Below are 20,301 nucleotides of genomic sequence, written 5' to 3'. Positions count from 1 at the left end.
AACAGCCAAAAGGTGGTGATTTTTCCAATGTAGGTGAATTTCCGAGATAAACACCAAAAACGATACGGAAACTTTTTAGTGCAGATGCAATCTCTCCTCCATTTTCACTCCGAGGAAGATGCAAAAATGGGTATGAAGGCTAGTTCACCTGATCCAGGTGTGGAAGAACTGGCCGCCCACTTGCAAAACATCTTCCAGCATCATTTTAAAGTTCAATCCTCCATGCTTAACGACCGATATCTGCTCCGGGGAATGGTCCGAGACTCGAGAGAAGGAGCGTGGGTAATGATCTAACAAATTCCCACAGTTAGCACACGTGAACTTTCAATCCCCACACTAAATCTTTCATCCGTCGTACTTTCCGTACTGGTTCCTGATGATATAATCACTGTGTATTTGCTTGCCTTTTGCCAAGCTACATGCTCCACTTTTCCTTGAGGCAGTTGCAGCTTCCGAAATTGTCCGTCCGGACCATTTAATGCTGCCGTCACATTTTCTCAATATTCTCCGAAAGGCCTATCTTTATTCTCCACAGCGACTTTCTTCATTGAGGGGATAGAAAGAACATTCAATGTAATGTAGACCCGAAGGGCTAAAGTCATTCACTGGTGCCCAGTAAATACACGAGATAAAGCAGTTGGACGGGTGTGGAAATCTGTAGGTTGTGTGCGGAAGAGGTAGGATCCAAAATAGAATGACTTTGCATTCCTCATTAGAAACCATCTCACATGCTTGACCTCAGGTTACGAGGACTTAAACCTTCTCATAGTTCTCATGGTTGGACAATATTTCACAGAAAATCATCAAGATAATGGACTTGCATCCACCGACACAGGAGAACGTGCAATTAACAAAAATATCGACAAGAATGGACTTGGCACATTTTCGAAGCCACTTCTGGCCATATAGCTGTCAAATAAATGAAAAGGAATCTCGACCTGGAGTTCAGGTGAAAGATAAAAAAATGGTCGGAGCCATACATGTTCAACAAGTAAAAACAATACAAGATTTGTTTGGAGAATGCCTGTGAACAATATGTTCGGTAAGACTGCAAACGGGCTGACTTGTGAAAAGCAGCTTTTGGTTGTTGGCATCAGCGAGAGAAAAAAGTTTTCATAAACGACTCCGTGGGCCACGATGATGAAATGCACCGATGCATCGATGAACCGAAGAAAGCCTCCTGCGTATCTGATGCCTTCAAGAGGTTCGCAAGCTTTACAAACCCCCTTGGGAGATATAATTTTAAGATGGCTCCACTGGAGAAAGATTTGCAGGAAACCTGCTTATTATGTCTGTAAACATCTATACAAGACGTACATTCCCACACAGTCACAGAGGGTAGTGCAAATGTGCCCCGCAATCCTGCTCAGCTACGTGGCATCAAGAAAGGTCAAAAGGAAAAAAAAATCGAAAAAAAAAATCAATGAGACAACCAACTGCTCATATTTCCTTCAGCACCTGTGTTATCATATCTCGATTTATCCTTTGATAAAGAAATCCCCTTCACATAATATTATTCACCCCCTCCCTCTCCTACTGTTCCTGCTCATTACAATTCAGCTACTCCAACTCTGATCGGCAAACGTCACGACAGCAGCCTTGTCGACCCCCTCACGGAGTAAGCAGTGACTTGTTATGTTACCGAGCCTGCGAAATGACCGAGATCAAGTGAAATGCCATTCAACAGCGTTGCAAAAGAGAAGCTCCAAAACTCGCCAATTTCATCAACATTTGTCCTTCAACTGGAGGTTGAAGGACGACAGTCCTCATTGTCCATGCTCGTTATCATTCTGAGTGTTGTTAACCACCCTGCCCACCCCTCCCCAACACACACCTACACCACACCTGGTGCCCTTCCTTTTCTCCAAGATTAAAAAGGTATTCAAGTTCAAGTGATTGCAAAATACTGCAGCCAGATGGATAAATAACATAAGTACCAAACACATCATATATATATATATATATATATATATATATATATATATATATATATATATATATATATATATATATATATATATATATATATATATATATATATATATATATATATATACATATACATATATATATATATACATATATATACATATATATATATATATATATATATATATATATATTTATATATATATATATATATAATGATCCTCTTGGATGAAAGGATAAACAAGTTTTGGGACCAACCTCCTGTTTTTGTGCAAAAGATTCTACAAGAAGGCACACAGTTCTCTGCCCATTTAACCATTCCTTTCTCTGTCCATTAAACACTATGCTCTGACCTCTCGCAAGCAAACTCTTCTCTCCATCAATCACACAAGCCACCCAGGTGGCCTCAATATGACCTTGTGATACAACTCTGGGAATATGACTGCCTTCGGCACTCATACATGAGAGCAGGAGCAGCCCAAGGGTCACCAACCGAATTGTATGAATAATGGAAAGGGAAAGAAAACCTCAGATTTGCCGAAATTTCATTATGACATGACATGTCGCAAGCAAACACAGTCACCAGCCATGTCATACCCTGAGCAGCAAGAAAACAGGCCTCAAAGCCACCATTTTAAGCCTATTTGCATTCAAGAGACACGACCCTCTTCACTCAGGTCCCCGAACTTCATAGGCTGACGCAGTTGAAGAGACTGGCAGGAAGCGAGAAGGCTGATCGAGTCGCCAACAATGTCTCGATCCTCCTGCAATTTTCCAATGTTTTCCTCTCACGCTTCTTTCCTTCCCCAATTCAAAAATAAACCCAAGTTGAAGGACAAGCAGCAAAACTGTACCCTCGATTCACTTGGCATCGACATCAAAATCCAAAACTAAAAGCTTGGTCTCCTCAGTTCCATTCCGGCTACCTACGGCGCACACAAGCTTGGTGTTGGAGCAGCGGACGCGCCACACGACACCACCGCTCCCTCCACTCTCCAATGTGACGAGGTTACGCAGGAACTCTCCGGTGCGCAGGTCCCACAGTTTGACAGTGCCGTCGTCTGAGCTTGTTACTACAAGCTTGCGACTAAATTGCAGGCACGTAACGGCGCTTTGGTGTTTGTTGGGTCCTGTGGGAAAGAACAAAGAGATGAGCATAGATAATCATATTTATACTATTACGATGGAATCTTAAGTATAGGATGGCAAAGAGCAAAAAACTTCATAAAAACAAGGAGGGCTGAAGCAGCACATACGAGGAAGGAGATGGGAAAAACGGGCGAAATGGGGAAAGGAAAGACAAAGTTGAAAGAAAAAGTGACTTTTAAATCGATCAATTAAAACTGCACTACAGGCAAAGGGGATGAGAAAACACAGTGTAATGCAGTTTGCTTGGCGTGTCGCCATGCTCGCGGTGCTAGTGAAGGCATTTGTAGACAAGAATGCACGTACATACATATATCGGCTTGTTCGACACAAGCGAATGAAAATGAGACAGGTGCAAAAAAAACAACAACACCAAAAAACACAGGTGTGGCTGCCAAATGATGCATGTCAGGAAAATGTAGACAAGTGAGGAAGGACGAATAAAGAGGAAAAAGAAGGAGGAAGAACGTAGGGATTGGATTTCAAGACAATCATATCGGATCATAAAAAAAGATGGATGTGGCAGGAAACAGGAGTGGAGAGGGGGGGGGGGGGGGAGAAGGGGGAAACCCCATGTGTGCCAAAGCAAGTCGAAATTTTTTATTCGTTGCGGTTGAACATAATATTGAGAAAAAGATTTTTCTTTTCTTTTTCTGGCAGCAATTTTATAATTTCCTTCCAAAGCATTTACACTGAGGGATTATAATTAATGAAGAAAGAAAACATTTTTTGGAGAAGATTCATTCAGGGAGTTGATGGGAAACGGCGACCGTGCTGCAAATGCATGCCAGTGCGAACACCAGATCAGGATCAGATTGCAGGGCATTGGAGGTAAAGAGAACAGGTGCTAAAAGGTGAACTGGCCAACAGCCACAAAATATTTTGCTTTATCTCGATTTGAAAATGCCTTCATCAGGCATTTGCTTTCACTCCGATTTGTAAAATTGCGCCATTTTGAATGAACGACGTGAGGATGACTCGCAAGACGCAAGATCGGTCCGACACCGTGGAGCCGGTCTCCTTTCCTTTCCTTCCGTCTTATTCCCATTGCCGACTCCCTATGGATGGCGTTCCGACACATTCTCGTCCTGATCCTATTACCCGCCTCTGAGGGCCATCTTTTCTGTCAGTGTAACAAACCCATCAAAGTGTGCAAGCCACAAGCGGAGCGTGTGCACACATCAGAAGTGGCCCGACGGCACGGGGACGAAGAGAATAGCTGTATGCACAGCAATCATTAATGTGGAGAGACAACTCCGTGCACATGTGTTTGAGCGTGTAGGCCAGACAGGGTGAACGTCCTGGGGGCTATGCTCAATCCCCATGCTCATCTCATTGGCAAACAAGGCAATGAACAGCAGCTATTGTTGACCCACGCTTGACTTTGCCTCTCAGGTGACAATCTCCCGATGCCACCAATGCTTTGCTTTCACACCTAAGGCCAAACCACCGGATTAAAAAACTAAATCAAGCATAGCAAATGCATAAAGTGATTGATGCTCGAATGATTACTTTGTGGATTCATTCCATATCAAAACAACACTGTTATTCCGGGCCAGGCTGCCAGGAAAATAGGAAATCTATTGCAAATCAGCAAAGCATTTACTACAGAGAGCCAGCAGGAAATTGCTGAAGAATTTGTTGCAACAGTACTCTGGGTTTTTCGTATCCCCCACCACCAGATACATGGCTGGAATATTGTCAAGGACACACGGACACACACGCGCGTGCGTGCGTGCGTACGTACACACACACACACACACACACACACACACACACACACACACACACACACACACACACACACAACGGAGGTGCATACTTTGAGACCTGGGAGGGCTCCGTTCCACTCTCTGTAGCCCACATACGCGTTACATATATGTATGCGTGTATGTATGTATGTATGTATGTATGTATGTATGTATACTACCAGTCAAAAGTTTAGGTATACCCAACATAATGTGTTTAATGTGCACAATGAACATAACATGTGAACAAATCTTTTATCAACGATATATCTGCTTATCTACTGATTAATATATTGTGCTTCAATGCATCTTTCTTGTGCAAAACATGGCTGGGTTAAAGCAATTTTTGGAAATACGTCGAAGAGTGCAATACTAAATCCAAAGTGAAACGCGAAGTTAATGTTATTAACGATTCATCTCAGGAGCAAAAACTGTTTACAAATACTCTGCTCTGTGTGGAATGAATGTTTGTGCTTAGTTTCTTCATCACATGAATTGTCTATTATTGCCAGGCGTTGCAAAAAATGTTTACAGAAAGGCCAACCACACAATCTAATGAGTGTTTTGTGTTTCATATTGCATGAACATGGGTGCCAAAGTTCAGCTAACGTCAGAAAAAAGAGGCAATTGTAACTTTGAGAAAAGAAGGCCTTGAAACAGTTGGAATGCTGGAGCTGTTTAGCTGGGCTCTAATTTCTGGTGCTCTAAAACGTCTGTTGCGCAGACTGGTGACTCGGATTACTTGTCCTGCGATTATGTTGTGATTCTTGGTCGACCAGAACGTTTTCTATCCACATTTTTTTTTACCAGTTTTGTTATGTCGTTTAATGGCACAAGCAATTGCATTTACTGACACTTGTAATTTTTTTGCAATTTGTCTCAAGAGTTACAATTCTTTTCTCAAAGTTACAACTGCCTGTCTTTTTCCTGGCGTTAGCTGAGCTTTGGCACCCATGTTCATGCAATCTGAAACACAAAAACACTCATTAGATTGTACGGCTGGCCTTTCTGTAACCAATTTTTGCCTGTGCATGTTTAATAGTACAAGTGGCTTAACCGTTTATCACTGCCTGAGTGAGACGGTACTGACACCATACTTCACTCCCAGAGGTATTACTATTACTAATCACTAATCAGGTATTACTGGTATATATATATGTAATGTTTTTTTCTGGCAAATTTATTGACACTGTATATGAATGTCAAAATTCAATTATCATCCTCACCCCTTACTGAAGGGATGTGAAAGGATATTGTGTGTGTGTGTGTGTGTGTGTGTGTGTGTGTGTGTGTGTGTGTGTGCACGCACAGAGTCATGCATGTGTGCAGGTGCAGGCATGTGTGTGCGTCTGTGCGTGTGTGTCAGTGTGCGCGTGTCAGTCACAGTTATTGCTGCCTATTTCTGAGTGATTGGTTGCCTACCCGACATGCAAAGTATGCTGCAAGGTGTACAAGCTCGAATAGCACACCTGACCAGGCAAGATTACGTTATATTTTTTTCAATATATAATGTAACCATTTAACCACAAGTTTATCTTATACCTTTTTGTATACTTAGTCTCTTGGCTCGAATGAGAGCTAACACATACAACATATAATAAAGGGAGCGGGCGACATGCGGGTGAGAGAGAGGGAAGCACAACAGCTGTTGGGAACAGGGACATCAGGAGATCTGTGGAAGAGAGAGGGGTGGGGCAGTAGAAAAGAAATGATCAAGATTTTAGATGGGGGAAGGCATGAGATGGTGGTGAACAGCTGTTTTGAAGACCTGGAAGGAGGAGTGGGATTGAAGAGTGTGGGAGATTGTTGCAGAGGCGGGAAAAAGAGGAATGAAAGAGTGAAAGTGAGCAGAGATTGTTGATTTTGGCAGTTCCACGAGAAGAGGGTTGCTGGCAGACCTTGTGCGTCCTGCAGGAATACTTGCGGGACAGAGCACAGACAAAAAGGGGAAGCTGGGCCGGAGAGGAGTCAGTAGAAGATAGAAAGACAGCCAACCTGCCTGCGGTGAGAGTGAAAGGTCCTCAGAATCAGCTTGATCGTGGGAGATACCAATGATTCTAAAAGCCTTGGTTTCTACAGCGTGAAGCCGAGGTAGGTGTGAGGCAGGAGGAGCACCAGCCCAGAGGGGAGAGCAGTACTCCATCAAGCTGGGGATTAAAGCTTTGTAAGTGGTGAGGAGCTCAGTAGTGCCAAGGATGGACTTCACACGACCGAAGATGCCCAGTCGGCGACTGGCGTTGGAGGCCAGCTTTCATGTGTGGCTTTGCCAGGAAAGATCATGGCAGATAGTGAGATCCAAAAGCTTGAGTGGCAGAACTATTTCAAGAGGTTTGTTGAGAAAGTAGATGGGAGGGTTTTCCAGATGGTCTTTTCGGAGAGACAGTGAGAGTGTGAGATTTGTCAGGATTGAAAGACGTGTTCCACTTTTTTGAGCAGTTTGTGATTTTATCCAGGTCTGCAGAGAGTGAAGAGGCTGCTTGCTGCCTGCCAATCTGAAGGATATGAGATGGAGTGGCAGAGGTTGGAGTCATCAACACAAAACTAAAGATGATGTTCCAGAGAGTCAGAGATCATTGATGAAGATTAGAAAAAGCACAGGGCCAAGAATCACCCCAAATTGATGGCCTGAGATCAAACCATTGGAAAAAGGGGAAGGATTCAATGTCGGAAGCGATGATGGATTCCATGACCTTGCTGATGATTGGGAGCAGGCTGATTGATATCAGGTTGGAAGGATCTGTTTTTGCACCTCTTTTGTGTAAAGTGGTAATGTTGGCTGATTTACCAGTAGATGGAAGATGACCTTGAGCAAAAGAGAGGGCGAAGAGAACAGAGAGAGGGTGTGACAGAACAGCAGAGCAGGATTTTAGGACCCATGGGCTGATTCCGTCTGGTCCAGTTGCAGAAGCGGAGTCGAGGTTTGACAGAAACTTCTCCACCTTCTCGGGAGAGGCCACATAGTCCACGAGCAGCTGGGTATGACTGGGTAAGGTGGGTACAGAGGGAGATGGGTTTGGGACACAATATTTTGAGGCAAACACAGAGTTGAGGCATTCAGCTTTTTCACGTGCGGTGTCAGCTGTGTTACTATTTGAGGTAAGAGAGGGGATGGAAGGGGAACAAACACAAGAAACAGATTTGATCAGATGCCACCTTGAGATCAGATCAAATTTGATCAGATTTGATCAGAAAGAGGGATTTGGAGGAGGGAGACAGGTTCGAGAGATCAATCTTGAGATTAGAGAGATATTGATATGTTTTGGGTGACCTATCAGCCTTGCACACTCCCAAATAAACAATAAAAGCTAGTTTAATGGTGTTGGGTGTCCATAAGTGAGCGAGTCAGATCTACTGTAATGTATATACCCTGGCAAGTCTCTGCAATGTTAAATGCTCTGTCATTCATGTTGGTTTTTTCCTTTTTTGCAGGATCTAAGGTTCGCAGTGGAGCTGCCACACACATCTCACACACATGGACAGACAGACCAAAACATGAGACACAACACAGGGCAATTAGATGAGCTGTTAGACAAGCCAAACACAGTGACTGAGCTTGGGCGAAGTGCCACCACTCTCTGGGGCACATTGGGTACCAGCAACACCACCACAACAGCACCACCTTTCTCGCCACACTCAGTGGGGCATTTCTTTCTTCCCCTTCCCTTCTCTTTATATTGGATAAGGTCCAATGACACAAAGCTTCTGCTCTGCCTCGACGACAATACTCCCTTCATTTCCCTCGGTCCTCAGCCAACTCTCTCCACCCTCCAACCACCCCACCTTACTGATATCCCTTCTCACACAACCTTCCCATCTCATCCATGGTCTATCTCTTTTCCTCCGACTTCGCTCCATCAACCTATTTTTGCCATTTGCCATTCGCTCTCTTTGCCATTCTCTCTTTCCCCGTCTGCACCAAATGTCCAGCTCATCTCAGCCGGCATTTCACCAATCTCCCGATCAAGTTCACCTGCACACCAATTTCCTCCCTCAATTCATTCATCCTCCTTCTATCCATCCTCTTCACTCCCACAAAATCCTGCTTCTCTGCCTCAGCCCTTCCTAATTTGTGGTTCATATTTTGTGGTTTGTGGTTCATTTGTGGTTGTTGACACAACACAGACACAATTTGGCTCTGTAGCCCATGCATCGACAAAACACACACCATAACTGTACTCAACATGTATGAATGTATTTAAATAATTTTTCTTCAGTGTGCCAATAATTTTGCAAATTTCAGTTATTTTAAGGAATGCAAAAATATGTTTGAGAGTCGGTATACATATAAAAAATATGTTTACTGATTTGGCAAAGTGAATCCAGTGGGATAGATTTAATCCACATGTTTTTTTTTGCATACAGACTTGAGGTTTGTGGAAGAGCTAGAAGAATGAATGGATCAGGATGCAGCAGAACAAAAGGAACAGAATAGAGAGAAAGGAGGAAAACACACGAGAGTTGAAGGTCAAAATAGAGGGAGACTTGGACAAACAATGAGTGTGGGGAGGAGTGACACATGGGGTAGACAAGATGGATACAGCCACAAGCTCTCAGGAAGGAAAAAATATCTCAGCAAGGACAAAGCACCGAAAGAGCAGAGGGTGCAAGACCAGAAAGGAGACGGTAGTAGACAGAGACCACCGAGCTGTCTGAGATGGGAAAGCGATAGGTCCAGACTCAGCTTTGTTGCAGGAGATTCCAATGACCTTGTGGGCCCTTAAGCTGAGCAGGCTGAGAGGCAGGGGCACCAACCCAGAGGGGAGAGCAGTACTCCATCAAGCTGCGGATGAAGGCCTTGTAGGTGGATCGGAGTTCAGATGTGCCAAGGAAGGAAGCTTACGATGGAGGATGCCCAGTCAGTGGCTGGATTTGGACACCAACTTTGAGATGCGGTTTGCCCAAGAAAGATCATGGCTGATAGCGAGACCCAGGAGTTTGAGGGACTGAACTTTCTCAAGAGGATTGTTAAGAAAGTAGATGGGTCGGTTTGCCATAACGTCCTTTTGGAAAGAGACAGCGAGTGTGTGGGGGTTTCTCAGGATTAAAAGACATATTTAAAGTGTTTGACCAGGTTGTGATTCTATCAAGGTCTGAAGAGAGGGAAGAGGATACTGCCTACCGATCTGAAAGATGGGGGATGTTATGGCAGGAGGTGGAGTCATCAGCAGAGATTAAGAGGATTAATTCTGCTATTGGTGTGTTTTCTCACTATCCACTATGTTCTAGATATTATGTTCTGTTCTATGTTCTATCTCCTCCACGAGCCTCGACTTTTCATCTACTCCCCTGCCCCCCACCCCAAGCCAAAAAAAGATAAACACATCAACACATCTTTCAAAAAAATGTTATCACAAACTGTTTCAAATCCCAACAAGATCAAGCTTAACTTCATACTTGCTGTATTATACAAAATTGCCTTTTCCACCGTAAGAAGAACACATCAATACAGCAAAAATGCTGCCAATGTGGAAGCAAGGAAAGCAAAGAGGTCTACCAGGAACATCGAAAAAGCAAATACTCGCTATACTGTGCTGAATGTTTAAACGTCCATTTCCTTACCCTGCAACGTTTGCAAGCACTGCCCGGTCTTGATGTCCCAGATTTTGACGGTCGAGTCAGCATTGCCAGAGACAAGTATGTTGTCTCGTAGTTCCATGCCACTGGTCAGACTCTGATGGCCAACAAGAGTGTGCAAGCAGGTGCCCGTTTCAGCATCCCACACACGGATCGACGTGTCCAGAGAGCCGCTCACGATGTGCGTGCCGTCAAACTGCAAATAACGCACAAAAACTATTTATTTTCCTGATGGGCAACTTTGTGCGAGTATTGCCTTGGATTGAGAGCAATACAAGATGGGAAAACCTCCATATCTTGTAAAGCACTCCAAAATAAATAAATAAACAAATGAGGAATAGAAATACTTACCAAATTCTCAAATTGAATCTGTATTCTCAGTAATTGCCCTAAGCTGATGATTTATGTCTTCAGCTTATGTCAAATGCAAAATGTCAATCAAGTTGCATCAAATAATAATATAGTGGAGCTAGGGTAGCTTTTGGAAGGACAGTGCAAACTTATTCAAATGAATTAGTGTAAAATAAATAAAGCCTCTAATATGGAACAATGTACTGCAGGTTTTATGAAAGGGTGCAAAGTGGGTTAAATTCTTATACAGCGGTTCAGTGGTTCAAATTATCTTACACTCTATTCTATAAAAAGCAAAGTGGGTTAAATATATATATAGCACGATATTTCAAAAATTTGTGGACGTGTTATGACAAAACGAAGTGGATGAGTTGGTTAGGTGACAAGAACACTCCGATTCGATTTTGGTTCATGTCCGGATCCAGTTCTGGCCTAACAGTGGGCTACAAAGCGTAAACTGTTCAGCCTGGTGGAGGTATGGGCTCGACAGAGTGCTATTCTAGATTTTAATGATTAAAGGAGATTACACGCAGTACATGGACATTGGTAGAACCAATATACTTTTACATGAACTACAAGGACATTGCTACACAACAGCCAAATGTGCGATTTGGGATTTGGATCTGGTGAACCTGCATCATGAGAACAGAAAAAGCCAACCCAATTCTGTATCTATCTATCACAGACAATCTATAATTAAGTCAGAAGTTCACTTTAAAATTAATTATAATATATACAATTTTCTTTCTCATTTTAGCAAAAACAGCAAGTAGTGTACTTACTGTTCAGCAGGACAACATAAATGGGCAGTCACTCGCTTTTACACTGAGTTATAGAATTTTCAACATTTGCAAGTGTTCAAAACGGCTTGATCTGACATCGAGATACGAGGGAAATGCTATCGAGGTTTAGTGTTTCTCAAATTAATTACAGCCAAACAACGAAGTCAGGATCTCATAACTGAGCAGTCTGAAGATTGTTGTGCAGTTTGTTGTGCAGTTTGTTGTCACATCTATTAGAGCAACGGCATCCATTGTGTTTTCTCTACTGACATTACCACAGAATATTTATCTTATGTAGGTCTTATTTACGAACTCCTGCAGACCAAATATTGTATATATTGCAAACCGTGGTGTCTGTCTGTGCGTTCGTCTATCTCCTGTTTACGGTAGCTGCTTCCCAAGCACCGTTTGAAAAGCTGCTGATGAATTATTTCACATTTTCATTTCACTTTTATTGATGCAATATAGTCAGTCACTGTATTGTCCCTTCCAGTAATCTTTAAAATCAACACAACACCTAGATTAAAGTAGATTTAATACAGATCTTCATGGAGAAACACACAATTTAAAATAGCTATATTTTGCCCTCTTTTTAGACAGATCCAGTCTCTGCCACCCGATGTTGGACCATAATTTTGTGATGGGTGATACAAGGAGCTCAGAGCGAAACCAAGAGTGCAACACAATTAACATTTTTAAGTCAATGAGATAATTTAAATTGACAGATTAACTTTAACTTTTCCCATCACCAGGGACGGGCACTTTTTGCTAGTCTTCAAATAAACCAGTCTTGCTGTGGTCTCATGATGTTTCGTTCATTTAAAGAAAGTCAAAACTTTGACCTGTGCCCCTTCACGTTTTAGAATTTTCAGGAGACAGTTATAATGAGGCAATGCGATGCAGGAGCACACATTTAGAATGGCAATGATCGCTCTTCTTGATGCACACCGGTTCTTATCGGGCTCGGCATTCACGTCATGAACCTTTACAAAAGTGCAAGTTTGCACCAGGAAAAGCATGACAATATAAGCATTGAAAATTAGCTCGACCAACCAATATTATATTTGTACGTGTCAATATGGAACTTCCAAAGGAAATGGTTATCACATTGTATTCACAGCCTCTGCATGGCTGGCAAAGCACAATGTTATGAATATTGCAAAGTTTTTTTTCCCCCTAACCAAGTGTCTCGTACATTTATCTTTGCAGCCATTCAAAGACCAAATCGAGCAGACGGCAAATTCCTTGCAGGCAAACAGGAGCCATTCGTCATTACCACGCTCTCAAATACAAACCATTTCCAGGTTTGGCTGAAATGAAAGCCGTATGAAGCACAAATGTGTCATGGCACGGAATCGTGTGCAACATGCAGAGTGAGGTTGAGCAGCTGCACTGCAGCAGGAAACCTGGTTTTCCTCTGCAATTAAAAAATAATCCTTTGGGAAAGCTTCATGCTAATTCATGCACAATTATACCTCTTTTCAATGCTGGCTGGACGTCATCTTAAGAATCCTGTACACTTATCGTCGGATGTGCATTTATGCAAAGTATTCAGCAATTGGACTGAAAGGCACTGAAAGTATTCACACAGCCGCAAATCCCAAAGGACACAATCATGTGTTGGAACCTCGCATCAAAAATTACAAAGCAGCTTCAAGAGCATATTAGAAGCGTGAACATCTTCAAAATGATAACGGGCTTTCGTTGTGTTGTATCCTGGCAAAGTTGTATGTGTATGAGCAGATCGTTTCGTTTTCATGATTCCAGTCGGACCCATGTTTTGGAATCTGCCGATCATGCATATGGCGTGAAGTTTTACGGCCTCATGAAATCAAGTCTTTCATCGCTAATTTAATCTTCAAACCACCCACCCTTCTTCTACGAAAAGCCATCGATCGTTGTTTAGCCTTTCTTCAGTGCATATTTCACTGATGTTCAGTTTAACTGACAACCCGTCCAACTCTGAGTGACCAGTGATTTGGCACCAGAGCAGGTATGGACAGCGTGGGACCGGCAGAGCGTGCAGTTTTCCAAGCTGTCTGGCTCACGACCACATTGAGCATTTTTCTCCCAAAGCTCTGCCCTGCTGGGCTCAGTCTAACCCACTACTCAGGAAGAGCTTTTCATCATGTGGCCTCTTCATTTTTCACAGACACGTTTCAGATATTTTTGTATGGCACCGACAGAGATGTGTAACAAAAGTGCATCATGCACGTTGTTTTTTTCTGGTATTTTACAATTTATTTCCTCTCCTCAGGGTCATGAAACCACTACACTGTTTCTTTGCCTTGCAAATAAGACAGAATATGAAGAGTTAATAGTTTTGTAAATGAAAATATGTATTGCAAGAATTTCCTTTTCTCAGCAGAACCGGATATCAGAACCTCAGCAGGAACAAAATTGAAAAGATCATCTGCTCTTTGCACAGAAAAGTTATAAAAATGTTTGAGTGTATAAAATTGCTCTTGTGATCCGATATAATCTCACATTGGTCTCGATGCAAAGCCCAGCGATAAAAAAGCATCGATTGGCTTGGCGGTGGCCTGTACGAATGAGCTATTGGCGAGTTGGCAATTTTTGCAAAGTTCTGTGTCGGCACCACACCTGCTGAAAGTTTTAGTCTTAAATCAAATTGTGCTAACGAAGCACATCCAAAACAACACACCTCCAGGGTAATACACTACATACCCAGTTATATGGCCACAAAATAGCAATAGCTAATGAATACAAGGCCAAGTCATCTTTCATTACCTCCACCACCGAAAGGTATGTTTTCACCCTTGAATGTTTGTTTGTCTGCCTGTCGGTTTGTGAATAGGATATCTCAAAAAGTTGTGGACGGATTCAAACGAAATTTGGTGGACATGTTGGATTTGTGACAAGGAAGAAATGATTTAATTTTGGTGAAGATCCGAATCTGGATCCGGATCAGAGAATTTTTTAAAGTGGTTCTTCACCATTTAGTGAGTGATAGGGTTAAAACCAATATATTACAGGATATTTCAAAAAGTTATGGACGGATTCAGACAAAACTTGGTGGAGAGGTTGTGTGTGTGACAAGGACGAATCGATTCAATTTTAGTGAAGATTCGAATCTGGATCCGGATCAGAGAATTTTTAAAAGTGGTTCTTCACCATTTAGTGAGTGACAGGGCTAAAACCAATATATTACAGGATATCAAAAAGTTATGGACGGATTCAGACAAAACTTCGTGGAGAGGTTGTGTGTGTGACAAGGACGAATCGATTCAATTTTAGTGAAGATCCAAATCTGGTTCCCGATATGAGAGTTTTAAAAATTCCCAAGTGATTCTTCACCATTCAGTGATAGGTGTAAATTGTTCAGATTGGCAGAGGCATGCTCTCTATCGAGTGCTTTTGTAGTTTGATTCTGATATAGGTTTGCTCAAAAATATATCTGTTCAAAACAAGAAGAAAAAAAAATTAACACCACCACTTTTTCCCAGAACAAATTGTAATTAAAATAAGAATACAAGTAGAGCTACATTCAAAGTACACCGCCCCCATGCTAAATAGATAAATAACATGCTCCAGCGCACGGCATTGCCGGAGCACCTTTGGCACCCGGCAATGCCACAGCGCATCACATGGAGACGAAATTTGGAGGGAGTGGTGTACAATAATTGATTAATTGATCAATTGGGTAATTTAAAGAAATAAATAATAATGACAAATAATTAATTCTTAAACAATTGGCTAATATAGCATACCCAAAATACCTGCTTCATCCAAATCTGTAACTTTTTGAAAATGAATAAATCAAGTAATTAATTGGAAAAAACTTAAATACTGTAATTAATCAATTATCTGACTTGTCAATAAATCAAAAATACCCTTTATAGCCAAATCACTTGGTCACTGTTGTGTCCAAACATCAGATTCCTCGCTCAAAAGGTGCATGAGATATTGCCCAGATGATAAATAAAATAAATAAGTACTTAATAAATCGATAATAATTAATTGAATAATTAATCAATGAATGAAAAAAAAAAAAAACAATTGCGTTGTTTCCAAAGCACATGCTCACTATTGTGCCCAAAGAGTTGACCTTTGACGTTTTGACCTTAAAAATAGTTGGGTTTCCCAATTCAGTGAAGGACTATGCAAATGCTGTTCAATTTTCAAGTCAATCGGATGAAAATTGACGGGTTTTCAGATGAAAACCAATGATTTTGGAAGTTTGACCTCGAGTTGATCTTTGACCTTTTGACCTCAAAAATAGTTTGTTTTCCAATTTAGTGACACTATACAAATGCTGTTCAATATTCAAGGATATCTTGAAAATTTTCAAGGATATCAAGGATGTGCCCATCCCCTCTCACTCACCATTAAGCACCGATCGCTCTGGTGGGCAGACTGACCCCTTCACAACATGATCCCCGATGGTCATGGAGCTGCGGGATCTGTGTTGATGGTGTAGCCATCAACGTAGGTGACAAGGTCAACATAGACCAAAGTCCAAAACTTTTTAACAAATCGCTAAAATTCTCAATTTTCATCTGATTGACTTGAAATGTGAATAGGCTTTTCATATAAATGAACTGAATTCAACCACCAACTATTTTTGAGGTCAACATCGGCCAAAAGGTCAACATCAGCCAGATTTCTAAAATTGTCAATTTTCATCCGATGAACTTAAAATTTGAAGGCGATTTGCATATCAGGTCACATAATTCATCCACCAATTACTTGTGAGGTCAAAAGGAAGCTCTACCGAGTGCCATTCTACTTTGTTCTCTTTTGCCAAATGTCGCTCTACAACAACAACAACATGCATTTTAAGGCCATTTTCCCTGCTAGAACGGGGGTTAGCCTTGCGGTCCCCATGACAATCTTCTCCATTTTGCCCTATTTTCTGCATCTCTCCTTGTTAACCCCCTTGCCCGCATTTCTTCTTCCACCATCTTTAGCCAAGTCATTCTCGGTCTTCCCCGTCCTCTACTTCCTTCTACATTCATTTCCATCACTCTTCTCAACCAGTCACTTTCATCCTTTCTCAACACATGACCAAACCATCTCAACCTGTTCCTCTTCACAGCATCAATCACAGGCTCTATTCCCATCATCTTTCGCAATTCATCATTTGTCTTCCTCATAAAAACATTGCCTCAAACAGGGAACCATGATTGTCATGGGGCCCGCAAGGCTAACCCCCGCTCTAGCGGGGAAAATGGCCTTAAAACGATCATTCATTCATATTCATTCTCTCAACGATACTTCCCACATCCACCGAACCATTCGCATTTCCACCCTTTCCAGCCTTCGTTGCTGCTCTACATTCATGACCCATGTCTCGCTCCCATAAATCATAACACTTCTCACACATGCAGCATACACCTTTCCCTTCAGCTTCAACGACACTGCCCTCCTCATCAGCACGTCACTCAGTTCCCGAAACTTCTTCCATGCATATCTCACTCCAGCAACCGTTGCCGAGTCTGATCCACCTTCTCCATTCAGCATGTCTCCAAGGTAGCAAAATGTTTTCACACGTTCCAGCTTCACGCCGTCTCCAAGATCCAACTCAACATTTCCTCCATCTGCAGCTCCCTCTGTGCACACCTTACATTTGAATGTAGCTGCCACACTGGTTAATGACCCTCTCAGACCGCTACATTTTTGATGAACCCACTCAGCGCACATTGTACATTGAATGGAGTTCACTCCGACACCCTTCCTGCACACAGCACATGGCCACTTCCCAGTTCTTTCCACCTCACCACATGCTTTCCCACTTGCCATCACCTTCGTCTTTCCTATATTCACCTTCAGACCTTTTGTCTCCATACATTCCTTCCACTTGTTCATCTTTTCCTTCAGTCCATCCATACTTTCCGCAATCAACACCAGATCATCTGCATACAACAACTCCCACGGTAAACCCTCCGTTACTTTCTGAGCCAGCACCTCCATCACAGCTACAAATAGTAGTGGACTTAGTACCGACCCCTGATGCACTCCCACCTTCACCTCAAACTCACCACTGTTCCCGTCCTTCGTCCCTACAGCTGTGCGCGCTCTTTTGTACATTGCCATCACTACTCTGATCAACCATTCCTCCACTTCTAACTTCCTCAATGCCCATGTCAATACTTCGTGTGGAACCCTATTGAATGCTTTCTCCAGATCAACAAACCCAAGAAACAACTTCTTCCTCTTCTCCATGTACTTCTCCTGCATCTGCCTCACAATAAAGAGTGCGTCTGTCATTCCTCTTCCTGGCATAAATCCAAACTGCATTTCGTCGATCTTCACCTTCTTCCTTATCCTCCTCTCCAACACCCTTTCCAATACCTTCATTCCATGCTCCAATAACTTTATCGCTTGGTACGAGCCACACTCCAGAGGGTCACCTTTCCCCTTGTATAGAGGGACGAGGGTACTCTGTTCCCAATCCACTGGAATGCGGCCTTTATTCACCACCAGATTACAGATCTCTGTCATTCTCTTCACACCCCAAGTTCCTGCTGCCTTCAAGATATCTCTCACAACTCCCGTCGGCCCTCCCACTTTTCTACTCTTCATTGCGTGTGATAAAAAAAAATTTTTAATCGCTTCCTCAACTTCCTTCTCAGTTATCTTCTCTGCCGGTCCTAAAACTGGGTTACTCTCTATGTTGCCATCCCATTCATTCTTTGTATTCAACAGCATTTCCAAATATCTTTTCCATCTTCCTTTAATTCCATCTGGGTCCACAACGATTTGTCCCACTTCATCCTTCAAGCAATTCACCCCCATCACATCACACCTCTCTTTTGCTCTCTGCTTTGCAATCCTGAATACCGCTCTCTGACCCTCTTCCGAATCCTAGCGTTCTCCGAACATTTTCCTACATGCCTGCTGCGCCTTTGCTACCTCTTTCTTTGCAGCCTTCTTACTTTCATGCTCTGCTTTTTCTGCTCCCGTACCCTTTGCCTTCTGCCACTCCTTGAACTTCTTCCTCTTCTCGTCAATCCTCTTTCCAACTTCATCATCCCACCACCATGTTTCCGAGTGCCTCGGTGGTCCTTTTGTCCATCCACATAACTCGCCAACGGCTCCCAACAGACTATCTTTCATTGACATCCAACCACGTTCAAGCTCAACCACATCATCCTCTACCCTACTCAGCCTCTCTATTAATGCCTCCCTTACTGTCACCTCTTTCAACCTCCACACCTTCATTCTCAGTTGGTACTTCACCCACCGAGCTCTCCTCGCACCTTTCACCCTTATGTCGCAGACAACCAAGTGGTGCTGTGAAACAGCCTCCTCCCCCGGGATCACCTTTGTGTCCCAGAGGTGCCCCCTATCTCACCTACGCACCATCAGGTAGTCAACGGTTGTCGTCGACCCACCTGACGTGTATGTAACAAGCTTATTATCCTCTTTCTGGAACTGAGTATTACAAATCAACAAATCAGCTCCATCAGCAAACTCCAAAATCCTTTCACCTTCTCCATTTCTCACACCATATCCGTAACCCCCATGAACTCTCTCAAAACCATCCACACTCCTTCCCACATGTCCATTTAGGTCTCCTCCCACCACAACAACGTCCTCATCTTTCACGTTTTCCATCAGCTTCTCTATCGCACACCAGAACTTGTCCTTCTCTTCATCGCTCCGACCAACCTGCGGAGCATATCCCGAGATGACGTTCACCAAGAGCTTTCCAATCATCAATTTCACCATCATCAACCTATCACTCACTCTAGTCACACTCACCACACTGTCTACAAACTCCTCAGAAAACAGGACACCAACACCATTCACGCCCCCCGAGCACCCTTGCCACACAAACTTCTATTTCTGTCCCTGCCTGCCCTTCACCATTCTCACACCACTTCCCTTCCATCTCGTTTCTTGCACACAACATATGTCCACTCTTCTTCTGACCAATACATCCACCACTTCTCCTGATCTCCCTGTCATTGTCCCTACATTTCATGTCCCAAACCTCAGAAACCGATCTCCACTTTGGGCTGTACGCTGCCCATATGTAGTTGTAATTGTCATGGTTCGCTTTTTGAGGCAATGTTTTTATGGCCGGATGCCCTTCCTGACGCCAACCCTCTTAGTCGCCTCTTACGACACGCAGGGATACGGTGTACCTATTCTAACCAGGGTACACACTGGGAGTGTCGCTCTATCAAATGTCGCTCTGAGTGATTTTTCAGCTGTCTGCCTTGTCAGTCCCTCAGCCACATATCGCAAGATGACAAGATGACACAACTAAAACGGCACTCGGTAGGGGGTGCATACCTCCACCAGGCTGAACAGTTTACGTTTTGTATCCCACTGATAGGCCGGATCTGGATTCGGACCTCCAAAATTTAATCGGTTGTTCTTGTCACCGACGCAACTCATCCACCTAGTTTTGTCGCAATTCATCCACAACCTTTTGAATAACATTCTTTCCATCGTTTTGGCCTTATCTTTCAATGGTGAAGAATCACTTGTATATTAAAAAATTCTCATATTAGGATTTGGATTCAGATCTTCACCAAAATCAAATCGATTCGTCCATATGATACACCGAACCTGTCCACAAAGTTTCATCTGAATCAGTCCATAACTTTTTGAGATATCGTGTTAAACATCGTTTTTAGCCCTATCACTCAAAGGTGAAGAATCACTTAAAAATTATATTATCCTGATCTGGATCTTCACCAAAATTGAATCAATTCTTCTTTGTCAAAGACTAAACCTATCCAACCAAGTTTCTTCCATATCCATCCACAACCTTTTGAGATACCCTGATAACAGAC

At 42.8% G+C, this 20,301-nt stretch overlaps 1 protein-coding gene across 3 annotated transcripts in view; it reads right to left on the bottom strand.

Annotated features, from left to right (window-relative positions):
• Positions 1-2,156: 2,156 nt before the first annotated feature.
• Positions 2,157-20,301, bottom strand: part of FBXW7 (F-box and WD repeat domain containing 7) — a 541,360-nt gene continuing 523,215 nt past the window's right edge. For all 3 annotated transcript variants that reach the window (XM_078775834.1, XM_078775836.1, XM_078775835.1), the window contains 2 exons: positions 10,383-10,593; positions 2,157-3,059 (listed from right to left, as the gene is read on the bottom strand). In XM_078775834.1, the coding sequence (XP_078631960.1) occupies positions 2,791-3,059; positions 10,383-10,593 (480 nt within the window). In that variant the 3' untranslated portion in view covers positions 2,157-2,790. The remainder of the gene's footprint in view (positions 3,060-10,382; positions 10,594-20,301) is intronic.

The sequence above is a fragment of the Myxine glutinosa genome, chromosome 4 (assembly GCF_964187855.1).
Source record: "Myxine glutinosa chromosome 4, kmMyxGlut1.1, whole genome shotgun sequence".
In the NCBI taxonomy this organism is placed as follows: domain Eukaryota; kingdom Metazoa; phylum Chordata; class Myxini; order Myxiniformes; family Myxinidae; genus Myxine; species Myxine glutinosa.
The sequence above is the reverse complement of the archived record's forward strand: the minus strand, read 5'-3'. Positions and strand labels throughout refer to the sequence as shown.